At 43.2% G+C, this 12,830-nt stretch overlaps 1 protein-coding gene across 3 annotated transcripts; it reads left to right on the plus strand.

The window, feature by feature from the left end:
• Positions 1 to 329: 329 nt before the first annotated feature.
• On the plus strand, positions 330 to 12,429 carry ccdc66 (coiled-coil domain containing 66). Of its 3 annotated transcripts, none has more exons than XM_065955216.1 (21): positions 330 to 510; positions 957 to 1,015; positions 1,805 to 1,827; positions 2,015 to 2,233; positions 2,329 to 2,578; positions 2,802 to 2,919; positions 3,423 to 3,517; positions 4,890 to 4,951; positions 5,320 to 5,412; positions 5,615 to 5,749; positions 5,845 to 6,080; positions 6,513 to 6,597; positions 6,702 to 6,854; positions 8,322 to 8,394; positions 8,689 to 8,778; positions 9,186 to 9,429; positions 9,742 to 9,943; positions 10,073 to 10,125; positions 10,244 to 10,428; positions 10,907 to 11,040; positions 11,325 to 12,429. In XM_065955216.1, the coding sequence occupies exons 1-21, from the start codon at positions 500 to 502 to the stop codon at positions 11,424 to 11,426; spliced, it is 2,622 nt and encodes an 873-aa protein (XP_065811288.1). In that variant the 5' UTR covers positions 330 to 499; the 3' UTR covers positions 11,427 to 12,429. The 3 variants fall into 3 exon arrangements, with proteins under 3 accessions (XP_065811288.1, XP_065811289.1, XP_065811290.1); XM_065955217.1 differs by having other exon boundaries at positions 10,244 to 10,419; positions 10,904 to 11,040; XM_065955218.1 differs by having other exon boundaries at positions 6,702 to 6,846; positions 8,320 to 8,394.
• The last annotated feature ends 401 nt before the right edge of the window (positions 12,430 to 12,830 follow it).

Genomic DNA, 12,830 nt, shown 5'->3' on the forward strand with positions numbered 1-12,830 from the left:
TAGGAAGATTAATGTGTGAGTAATGTGAGATGTCTACAATTAATGCAAAAATCAATAAAAGACAGTTGAAATAAAGTATATGTAGAGGAAATTTAATGCTGGATACAAAACACGGCAGCATTGTATTTCACGAGTGGATGCACTCTAATCGTTCTATTTTGGTTTATTGAGACGATTAAAAAAAATCCCAGTATCCTTGAATGCAACACATTCCAACGCAAAACGTCAATATGAGGCAGACGAAGACTGATTGGCTGTTGAGTTTAAAGTGAATAAGAAAGAGCCAATCAGTGAAGTCGTTCTTGGTCGTTGTCAGCAACCAACGTACACAAGTTAACATCCAGGAACTGGCGTGTGACTGCCTGGCAGTGCGGTCAGTCCAGAGAGTCCAGAGACAGGACTGCTTTTTATTCAGTAAAACAATTAATCACCAGACGTGTGTTCAGACTTTTAAAGGGCTGTCGGTAAACGCTGTGATCTGTTGACATTTCCCCTGGGCATGAATCTCGGGTACGTCTGTTTGTCTCAGATTTTCGTAGCTGGCTAAGCTAACATTTGACCATTTGTGTCGCATTGAAATGGACGGGAATAATTGTATTTCTTGCTGTCAAATACGGGCAAAGAAATGCTTTTTGAGACCTGCACATCACCACTATTCATACTGGAACTGTACTGATATGGAAACAAAGAGCTGGCAATGCGGATTAACCTTAAACCTCGTTATATCTGCTGCTTGATGTCTGTACTGAGATAAAGTCAAAACCTGTGAAACAATAACAATTTAAAGTCTTACCAGAGGTCCTAAGAAACAGACAGTGCTGTCTTGTGATTGTCCAATAAAGACAATTAATTTGATAAATAAATAAAACTATCAGAGTGAAATAGACACATTCTTTAATGAGATGTTTCTGGTTCTGTGAAATAAGTCTGATATTTTCCCCTTTTTTCATGAACAGAGATGGCCTGCTGTTTGAACTTGAAAATGGAAAACCCAGGTTGATTCTACTCAGTCATGGTGAGCTGCTCATTATGGGGGAAAAAAAAGTCTTAATCATGATTATGTTTGATTGATATTGAGATCAAGATTATAAAACAAGATCACTCATCGATTTAAGAACATCTGCATCGCATGCATTTAAACACTTTTAACACTTTGACAAACAAACAAAATAAACAAGTGAAATAAAATAAAGATGTATATAAAAAAACAACAACATACAAATTAAATAACTGTTTTTTAAGGTCGTGATGATTGAAGTTGAAACACGATCAATTGCCCAGCACTGCCATACATCTCATCCCTCAAATCGTTAGCTTTCCAGGGATTATTTGCTGTCCTTATGATCTGTTTGACGATTAACATATTAAACTGAACTTTGATGAAATGATAGGTGGATAAATCAGATGAAAACAGAAGATGATGAAAGAAAATGATGCACTTACAATGTTCACAAAAAAAACAATGTATTACTTTAACTGGGATACATACTGCTTTATAAAAATGTAGTACAGTTATAATTTATGTTTTTCTTGTTGAGTTTTTATTTAATTTTGATTAAATTCATCTTCATATTCATGCATGTAATATGGAAAAGTAGGAGTAAGATTTATTTAATTTACAACAGGAAATAAGTCATCCAGTATACCAATACTTAAATCTTCTTAAAAGTTGATATGTAAGTTAAGTCTGAGGTTTTAGGCAGTGTATTGTTACAGATCTGTTGAACTGAATATGAACCTGTGTGACATTTAATGTGGTGTAACATTCAAAGCTGCTCACTGTCACATATTTTTTCTTGTGCAGGTTCTGAGAAGAATCCATCAAAGGTATGAATCCTGCTTACAGCCTGGATATCAAATTCATAAATCTTTAAATAACTGCAATATCTGACCAAGAGTTTGTAGACACACAGTCAACGCATGTTTGTAATAGACTTAAAAGACAGAATGTGATTAACATGATGAACGTTCTCAACGTTTTCTGATCTCTTCTGATTGAATTGAATCGGAGCAGCCGTCCTGTAGGCCCAGAACGGCAAACATCCTGAGCTCCAGGCAGCCGTCCTGTGTGGATGAGCTGCAGGGAGAGGAGCGTCCGGCCCGGCAGCTGGCAGTGAGGCACAGAGAGAGCAAGAGCAAGACAGGAGGAGCAGCAGCTACCTCCTTCACCTCCAACACAGCCACCACTGGGGGGAAGAGCACCACAGGGTGCAATGTGAAAGTCACACCCAAGGTTAGTATCATGGTGTACCACATGTTTGTTTGCTAAGTCATAACCCCTCCTCCTCAAACCGCACAGTTATCTGTTCTTCCTCTGATTGTGTGAAGGTGAAGTCTGACAGACAAAAACACAGCACCACTGTTGGCTCACTGAGGACCAATGGGAAGCCAGGACAGCCTCAGAGCAGTGGTACACAAGCCGGGGGGAAGAAGGGAACAAAGGACACATCGGTCAGGGGGGACACAGGACTGAAGGATGGCATGGTGTGTTTGACCAGTGAGCAGCTTCAGAAGATCCTCAACACGGTCCAGACCTCCAGCACAGGCCGACTCCCGCCGGAGGAGAGCAGGACACACGGTAGGCTAAAGCCATTTCACATATACACTCCTGAAATATACAAGAACATTTCAGACCGGCTGCACCTGAAAATCTTCCTGAGTTGGGGGTGGGTCGGCCCTGGAGGCAGGACAAGGACAATGTGGAAATGGCGGCTGAAGCAGCATAGTGCGCCGCCATGTTGACTGTTTTTGCCTTTAACCTTGACAATGTAATGGACACTCTTTTGTTTTTTTTTTCTTAGAAAACAAAACGGGCTCAAAATCTGACTCCTCGACTAATGAGGGAGGAGAGATGAAGGAGGAAGATAGAGGAGGAGGAGGAACAGAAACGCCTGGATGTTCACAGGACAAAAACAACAGGTAGGGAGCCCACGTCAACAGAAATATGTTGTATGACAACAAGGTTTCTTTTCAGATCCAGTCCCATAAAGAAAACTTAGAAATACATACTGAGCAGATTATAATAATGCAGAGGACTCAGGATAGGATATCTTTAGTGAGCATGGTTCATTTTCTCCTCTTATATCACCTTGAATAAAAAAGGCATCACTTTACTTTTTAATGAATATTTGACTGTTTTTGGATCTTCATTATAAAAACACAAAAAAGGTCTTTCACTGATTGACAGCTTTGTTAAATATTCCCCCTTTCTTTCTGCTCTCCATCCCGTAGAGGAAATGTAAAGGGACAACATACGGTTCTTTATCATTTACCCACTTGGCTCTTCTCTTCATAACATCAGCCAGCAGTATTATTAAAAGACATTTCTCATGTGCTTCCTCAGTGCGCTGACATGTTTTTAGAAATCTGTATTTCTGTAAGTTGAGGGTTAAAAGCAGAATGTCTGTGCTGCTGTTGTTCAGGTCGTCTGGATGTCTGTTCAGCTGGATGGACCAGCGACAGTCAGAGAGCAGAGCGGCCGTCGACGCCAAGAAGGCTCAGTGGAGGAGAGAACTAGGTACTCACTCACTCACTCACTCACATTATGGGGCGGCTGTGGCTCAGTTGCTGGAGTCGTCTCTCTCAAATGGAAGGTCAGGTGTCCGATTCCCAGCTCCTGCATCCACATGTCAGATGTGTCCTCGGGCAAGACTCCTAAATCTTTATTTATAATCCCCTCAAAACAAGTCTCTGATTGGGAAGGAGTCAGAACTTATACGATGAAATACACTTTTGGCTGCCAAACATTCAGCTGCTTCCACTAGAATCCATAAACAGAAAGACACACACCAACGCAGAACAACACAACATATTGCACATCACCCATATTGTGCAAGATCTGCAAAAACAACAGCATGAGAGAAAATAACAAAGGTAAGAAAATGTAAGAACATATAGGAACACCCTGACACTACTGCACGACCCACACAGCCTTATGAAACATTAGTGTAGTGGCTTGATCTTGCGTATCAAAAGTTTGAGCCACTGAGGGGCTGATAGCCTACCGCACTTAATTGACACGCTGTTTCCGTGTTTCGTGGCAATAATTCAATCAACTCCGTGCTGTCACACTCAAGCGGGTTTATCTGAATCGTTCATTTACAATACATATTCTGGTTGTCTACATACACTTATTCCACTATAACTTGAATGTAAAACAAAGCCAGGATAAATGTTCCATTCACAATACACTTCAACAGCGGTCAAAAACTGTGTGCCTCTCACGGTGGGCTGCTCACCTGTCCGTGATTAACTCTTCCTCTACTTGTAACCTTCCCAACACCAAAGTGAATGTGCCCCCTACTGTCACCACAAGGAACTACCACAGAGCACACATACATACTGAACACACAAATGGCTCTAACAATTAGGAAGTGGTGGGAAAAAAAAAACGATTTAAGTAAAAATCGAGGTTCTTATCTTGGATTTTAAATAGTTTGATAACTCCAAAAAATCACTTTCTTTTTTTGCTAATCATGTACTCCCTGCTAAGTGCTAATGCTAGCTCTTTAACTCGGTAGTATACAAAATAGAGCAGAAAGAACTTCAGCCAGTCTCACAGATGACTCTAGGGTCAATCAAATCGTGACCCTCGGAATCAAAATCGAATCGAGTCATGAGACACCCAAAGATTCCCAGCCCTACGAAACATTATTCAAAACGTTGACTGGCATGAGTTTTGAAAGCGTTTCGGTTTACATTGAGGGCTTCTGTATCGTCTGCCAGAAGGTAGAAGCTCGTATCATTGCGAGGGTGGAGGATTAAATGAATAGGATGTAGACTCATTACCTAACAATCACATTGTTACGATCAATAATGTAAACATTAGAAGATCAATTCGATGATGAAAATAATGATTGCAGCACCTTGTTGTACTGTTTGTGTGTCAGATGAGCAGGTGGCTCTGAAGCAGCAGAAGCAGCAGCAGCGTTCAGCTCCCAGCAGACTTCAGGTACAGAACATGTTTCACCTCCGACCTCTAGTTTCACTTTGTTGGTTGTTTATGATGACTGCAGCTTTCTTTACAGGTAACAACAACAACTATTCCTTAGCCTGAAGTACATGTCTCATGTCTTTTGTTTTAGTGTTTCTGTACAGCACCCAGTACTTTAACATTTGGACGTGCAAACTGTTTTAAAATATTTTTTAACTTTAGAATACTTTTATTCTAAATATTGTTTGAAAGCCATAAAGCAGCACAGACGTTTAAAAAAAACCTGTATCCATAGTCAACTGAAGGAGATCAAATGTGGTTTGATTTAATGTGGACTGAGGCATTGGAAATATATGTTTTTTGTTTATGTGTGTGTGTTTGTCCAGGCCGAGGAGGACACAGACAGTTTGTTATCAGTTCAGACCTCCTTCAGCCTTCGAGAACAGCCGGCAGCCATCAGATCCAGCCTCAGACTCGGGGTAACTCTGACCTGTGAGGTTTAAAGGAGCAATATGTAACTCTGACACCTAGTGTTTTAAATGGGTACTGCAGTCCAAATTCAAATCATTGTAGAGAGCTGTCTCCCCCCGCCCCCCCCCCTCCTCTCTAGAGTCGATGCTCACGCAGGTTTCCATGTAAAAAAAATGTATCCCTGATTCTTGACCTGTATTGTCTCTGTAGGAGGTGACTCCGGTGGAGGAGATGCTGGGTTTGGAGAGGAGAGAGGATCAGAGGAGACGCTGGCTGCAGGAGCTGGACCGACAGAAAGAGGAGACGACCGAGCGCAGGAGAAGAGAGAAGCTGCTGCAGAGCCAGGTGAAGCAGAGACTCAGGAGACTGGATGATTAAAGATCACGATCGTCGACTGTTTTTTTCTTCATGCCTTTTTTTTCTTCTGTCTGACGTTACAGACGGAGGACCACGAGCTTTGGGCCACACACTTTGACTCTCTGCAGAAAAAGCCTCCTGTCCTCCAGACTGCAGCTCCATCAGCTCCGCCTCCTGCGCTGTCTAACGGCTCAGAGCGAGGGGAGTGGGAGCCCTCGTCCAGCCTGTCTCTGGTGTGGGAGGCGATGAGCAGCTGTGGGGCGGAGAGTGTTGGAGGAGCCAGCGTGGATACAACCAGCGGATACCCGACCAGAGCCAGGTAGGAGGGAGGAGGTCCAAAAGGAGTGATGAGTTGATATATAATAATAATCTGCACTTCCTGCTCTAGACCCGACTTTGGGCTTCACAACCAGGATGTTTAACTTTAGCTTTGAGTTGCAGAGCAAATGTGGTTGGTGGATCTGCAGGATCAGACTCTCCTGTTTTACATAATTAATTAATGTTTTTATTTTTTTAATTTTTTTTAAAGATTTATTGTGGGCTTTTTCGTGCCTTTAATGCAGAGAGAGGACAGTGGATAGAGTCGGAAACCAGGGAGAGAGAGCGGGGAATGACATGCTGAAGGGGGCCACGGGTGGAAGCAAACCCGGGCCTACCGCTCAAGACGAGAGTCTCAATACATGGGACGCGCTCCCTAACCACTGCGCCACCACCAATTAATTAATGTTTTATCCCCTTGTGTTTCATCTAGCCACCTGAGGACTATGACCGCCCTGCTGGACCCGGTACAGATAGAAGAGAGGGAGAGGAGGAGGCTCAAACAGCTGGAGCAGCAGGTAGGAGGAGGAGGAGGAGGAGGAGGAGTAGTAGTAACAGTAACACAGAGAGGGAGTAAAAGAAAGGAAATAACTGTAATCTCTGCTGATCCCACGTCCTCCAGAGGGACATCGAGGCTCAGCTGGAGGAGCGTCGACAGCTGAAGACACAGGAGGAGGCGAGGAGGAGAGAGGAAGAGGAGCAGGAGGAGAGGAGGTTGGCACTGGAGAGAAATAGGCTGGAGAGACGGTACGAGCTGGACGCGCAGAGGCAGAAGGTCAGGACGAACGAACACACACACACACACACACACACACACACACACACACACACACACACACACACACACACACACACACACACACACACACACACACACACACACACACACACACACACACACACACACACACACACACACACACACACACAGCTCACTGCCCATTAGGTAACTAGTCTACTCTTTCACAGAACTATGTGAGCGTTTGCTCCCTACCAGCTGCTAGTCTACTCTTTCCTAGTACTGGAGCTATTTAAAATGACTCCGCTAACACCCTGTCGAGAAGGGAAGACTTATATATCCACCTAGCCCTAGGATTATCTGCCTAACATTAATTTCTAGAATAATTAGTGTGCCGTGGTGTGTCTGCTCATACCTCCCGAGGTTCACGCGGCGTCCTTAAGTGAGACTCAGGTCTTTGAGGTGTGAATGACTTCAGTTAGAAAAATGGTTTCAAAAAGTTTAAGAAAATGTATTGAAAAAACTTCAAAAGATATTCAAAATTCAAATACAAATCAGTAAAAGTAAAAATAGGAAAAAGTAAAATACAAATTCCAAAGTTTAAACCCGAGCGTGTAGACACTTGAGGTTTTAAAAGATCTGTCTCAGAGACTAAGTCCCGAAACAGGGATTTAAAAGTCAGAGTGACGTGGAGCCTTTAGTAAAAGTTAAAAAGAGCCCCGATCAGCTTTTCCACAGCATTTGTATGGCCAAACTGTCTCTTTTTTCTAAGATTTTGTAAAACCTCAACAATGCAGATTCGCAGAAGTGTGATACATCCACAGGCGATACCAAGTTCATATGTGGTTTTAGCTTGAAGACCATGAACCATGCAGATTCGCAGAAGCTCTATACACCTATGAGTTCGTATGTGGTTTTACTCAAAGTATGGCACACTTATCCTGACCTCACAGGTGCATAGGCGCTGCGGATGTGTGCATGATTGACAGAATATGTAAAAGCAAAGAAAGTAGTCATGACTATATGACATATGAATTAAATTATAATAAAAGAAAAGAACACATATGGTAAAAACAAATTCAACTATTGCATACCTCTTTCTGATCTTTCAACAGTAGTAAATATATTTAACAACTTTACACATGTTGAATATTCTGTGACAGAGAGGCTGCTGCTCGTTTTGACCCGTTTCAGCCCGCCGACAACCGGCTGGATCCCTGCTCACGTTTTGGCGTGTGTTGTCTGACACGCACGAGTTCTTATCAAAATCATTCATGGAAGGAGAATCACAAAAAGTGGTGCTTGTAACAAGATCAGGGCTTCTGTTTGGTTGAGATTTGTTATTTAGTTGGTTTGGTTTTGGCTACGTGCTATGGAGGCAAACAGTGCATGTTTCTTTACACAATCATTTAACTAGTTTATTTTAACAATGACACATGTTGATTTATTTCAGCCAACTGTGTTGGGGTTGTTTTGTCAGTGTTTGACGTGTGTGTGTTTCAGTCGAGCCATCATGAAGTAAAGCCTAAGAAGAACTTTGATGAGGAGAGACATGAAGAGACCGAGGAGCACAGGGGTGAGCTGCACCTCGACACAGAATATCATTATTTTAATTAAAAAGGTTGAAGATTGAAATGATCTGATTCTAGCATCTTAAATGTAAGATTTTACTTATTTTTTTAAACGGATGAGAGTAAATAAAGTCTCAAACAAAAGAAGCAAATTAAAGGATTTTTGTGATGCAGGCAATTATAAATTTAAAATGTTTCAAAAAGAATTCAAGTTCTTAATGGCAGATTTCCTTACACCACATTCAGTTTTTTTGCAAACAAAACAAGTAAGGTTGTTTTTCTTGTTGTTGTGCATTCAGTTACCAGACGTGGTGTGAGTTCTGAGGAAGAGGAGGAAGAGGAGGTCGACAGTCCAGTATCTCCGTTCAGAGACACCGCTGTACAAACAGGTAAATCAAATATTACCACTGTTAATATTACTGCTATAATTACTGATTTATTCTGCTTGTTCTGTGTACTCAAACATCCCATCCTGCTTTGATCAGATTCTCTTTTTCCATTCTGTGCTGTGGTTCGGATCAAATCAATGTTTAACACCATGATGATTTCATGGGCCGCAGGTAATGTAGTAGTCGGTAATGCACGGAGGCTGTGCTCCTCCAGACGGCGGCCCAATGTTTGGATCTGGCCTGTGGCTCCTTTCCTGCAACTCTCTCTCTCTCCCTGATTTCTGGCTCTATCCATTGTCCTATCTCAACATTTTTTATCCTAAAAAGGCACAACAGAGTAACATTTGAAGACCTAACATGGACTCTGAAATACTCTGAAACTGTCTGTTCTCTCTCTCTCTCTCTAGATGAAGCTCCCTCTCTCGCCCTTACAGCAGACACACATGGCTCCTCTCATCCTCCTTCTCTAGCTGCTGCTCCTCCAAACGGAAGGAGCCGAGCGGGGAGAGCAGGCAAGGAGAACATCTGTGTACAAGCAGCAGGAAGAGGAGGAGGAGGAGGAGGAGGAGGTGGAGGAGACCCATACGAGGTGTTTGCCCGCACAGAAAGGAGCAGGAGAGACAAGAGGAGGCCCGAGTGGAACACACAGAGGTAAAAACACCAAGCGTCCTCGTGGAGCTTATTAGAAACATGCAGAGGCTTTTTAGGTCGGGTACAATCACTTCTATCTGAACCACTTCTCTTGCATCTTATAAATATGCTGGAATTAGCACACAATCTAATCTTCTCTATTCTGTCTGTCACTCTATTTGATTTATAGATTTTTACAGACATGCTTTGAAATCTTAGCCCTCATTTGTCTTATGATTATACAAATTAAAAAATACAATTATATAAAGCTATGAAAAAAATAATACAGACCAGATACAGTCAGTCTAAGCTCCGCCCCCTCTTCCCTTACAGGCCAAGCCGGCGGTTCGTCCCGGCCTCGGAGCGTTACCCGGCCCCTCTGCAGAGACACAGACAGGAGAGTCGACTGAAGAGGCAGGCGGAGCTCCGAGCTCTGCAGGAGAAGGCCTGTCTGTCCCGGACCGACCCTCCTCTGAGCCAGGACCCCCGTGTCCTCCCAAACCCGTCACAGACCGAAACCAGCCCCGACAGGAAGGTAGGAGGCGCCCCGTCCCTTCACATGATTTAGTTTCTAACATCAAAGTAACTCCCTGAGCAGTTCTCCTCTGCTGTCTGTTGGTCATGTCTGTGTCTGGATGTGTAATAAAGTCTCTTAATGTTTCAGGGGGAGAGTTTTACCCGAGGACCGAGCTCCTCTGCAGCCGTCGACTCTGACAGGTGAGCAGCTCTCATTTTTTATTCTACTGTTTAAACACCTTAAAATGACTCAAATAATGAATAATAATAAATACATAAACTTGCCCTGCCTTGATGTATTTCCTGCCGTCTTCTCCAGGGGGCGCTCTCCTCCCGTCCCTGCTGTCAGACACAGAGTTCAGGGTCAGCAGGCCCCGCCCTCCTCCCCCCCTCCTCCTCTCTATCCTCCTGTTCTGGAGTACATCCCTTACGTCCGCACCCATGAAGTCTTCAACCTGGATCCTCTGGAGCCTGCAGACACCCCCCCACCCCACACACACACAGGTAAGAGACACACACACACACACACACACACACACACAGGTAAGAGACACACACACACACAGGTAAGAGACACACACACACACACACACACACACACACACACACAGGTAAGAGACACACACACACACACAGGTAAGAGACACACACACACACACACACAGGTAAGAGACACACACACACACAGGTAAGAGACACACACACACACACACACACAGGTAAGAGACATACACACACACAGGTAAGAGACACACACACACACACACACACACACACACACACACACACACACACACACACACACACACACACACACACACACACACACACACACACACACACACACACAGCAGCTCTCAAATCATGAGTGTCCTCAGTTCAGGAGAAGCTACAGATTATTCAAATAAAATGAGTTTTAACATTTTAGTAACACGTTGATTTATAGTAGACAGGAAATAAACTTTACGTACTTCCTCTGCAGAAGCTCCTCCTCAGACTTCTACGTCTCCTCCTGCTCCTCCTCATCGGGACGCCCTCCTCCGTCCTGAACTAGGACGCACCACACAAACTCACCGACAGCAGGAGATCCTGAGAGGCCTGGCCCAGCTGAGACAGGTAACGCTCACACAGTCTTACACGAGCAGGTGTTTGTTTTGTCACTTGTTTTTGGCTCTGGGGTCTGAAGTATGAAGCGGTGTTAGTTTAGGTAGCGAGGGAACTTCAGGGTTAATTCACTTCACACTGGTTTTAAGAAGATATCTGAATGCATCGAACCTCTCTATGTATCAACTCTGTCAGCATTTTTCATCGACTTTATGGTCTGGATCTCTAGTTTCACGTCTTCTTCAACACAGCATGATGTTCATTCTATAACATAAACAATGTTTGTGTGTTTTCAGGGTTTGTTACAGAAGCAGAGGGAGCTGGAGATCGATCTGAATCCTCTCCTGAAGCGCCATGACAACGACCTCCGGACGTCATCAGCATCACACCGCATGTGAACTCTGACCCTGAAGAAGTGACACGAGCACTGTTTGAACCAGCGATCAGAAGGAAAAACATTCAACTCCAAACTTTCAGGGCCTGATTCACTTTGTGTACCTGTTCATCTGAAACATCAGGAGGAGGGGGGGGTTTATTTTTCTCCATTTCAGTCCAACAATGTCAATGTTTCTCTGACTCTTCAGAGGATCTTTTTTTCTATTCTTTTTTTTAATTGAACCAGGTTGGTCCCATTGAGATTAAGAACCTCTTTTTCAAGGCCACGGTATCCCAGCATGCTTTGAGCAGGGAACCAGCGACATGCACCTCACAGTAAACCACATCCGCTCTCTCTGAGTGGACAAACACACACACAGCAAGAATGAGTTACATCATGATGCTTTAAATCCGCTCCATCAGTTCTACCTCCGTTTGAACATTTCCCCACAATAAATAATCTATGGATTAGTTTTTTCCTCCAAACATTCCCTCGCTTGTTTTGATTTGGTCTGAATACGTTTAATGTAAATGTATTTAATGATTTGTTTTTAATGCACTTTTGAAATGACACCGTACCAAACAGGTGTTCACTTCGATCCTTCTTCCTCGTCTGGTTTGAGCTAACGTGTTTGTTTCTTCAGCTTCCTGCTGATTGAGGAGCTCCGCAGTCACAGTGTTGCTTCTGTGTTCAGTCTTTGGTTTGGTCTATTTTGTTTATTTTTATTTATTGAAAATGTAATAAAATGTAAACTAAACTGAGGAGTTACTCTGATTATTTCACACCGGCACTTTGTTTGAATCTTTTTATTTCAAAGCTCTAAACCTAAAAAATTGACAGCTTTTAATCTTTTGCACTTGTAGACATTAAACTGCGGGGATAAATCATCTTCCTGCTCTCACAACATCTATAAAATAAATATTTTTCAAGTTTTACGGAAGGATTAAGAATTAAAAATAGAAGTACACTTTGATTATGACGGCGACAACGATCTTCACAGAACCAAAAACTGGAAATCCCCCCCCCCCAAAAAATAGTTTAAAAGACATTTCTAAGGGGCGCTGATGGCGCAGTGGTTGGTGCGCGCGCCCTGTGTATGGAGGCTGTGGTTCTCTGGTCAGGCAGCCCGGTTAATCCGGCCTGTGGCTCTTTTCCCCGCTCTCTCTCTCTCACTGGTTTCCAACTCTATCCACTGTCCCTGTCTCTCCGTTAAGGGCACAAAAAGCCCCAAAATCAATCTTTAAAAAATTAAAAAAATCACTTCTAATATCTTAACCACAGGTCAGATTTGAACCCGAGCCGCCCGCTTGGAGGACCAAAGCCTCCATATATATGGGGCACTAACCACTAGGCTAGCAGCGCCCCTAAATCCTGTTTTTAATTACCAAAATTCAAACTAACTCTGATAAACTGTAAGTTGTCAGGA

The sequence above is a fragment of the Labrus bergylta genome, chromosome 5, assembly GCF_963930695.1.
Source record: "Labrus bergylta chromosome 5, fLabBer1.1, whole genome shotgun sequence".
NCBI lineage: Eukaryota > Metazoa > Chordata > Actinopteri > Labriformes > Labridae > Labrus > Labrus bergylta.

Excerpts from the sequence above, each read along its gene's own strand:
- ccdc66 (XM_065955216.1), top strand. Across the intron at positions 1,828-2,014 it reads CTGAGAAGAATCCATCAAAG|CCGTCCTGTAGGCCCAGAAC; the intron begins GTATGAATCCTG and ends GAATCGGAGCAG. Across the intron at positions 5,750-5,844 it reads AGAAGCTGCTGCAGAGCCAG|ACGGAGGACCACGAGCTTTG; the intron begins GTGAAGCAGAGA and ends CTGACGTTACAG.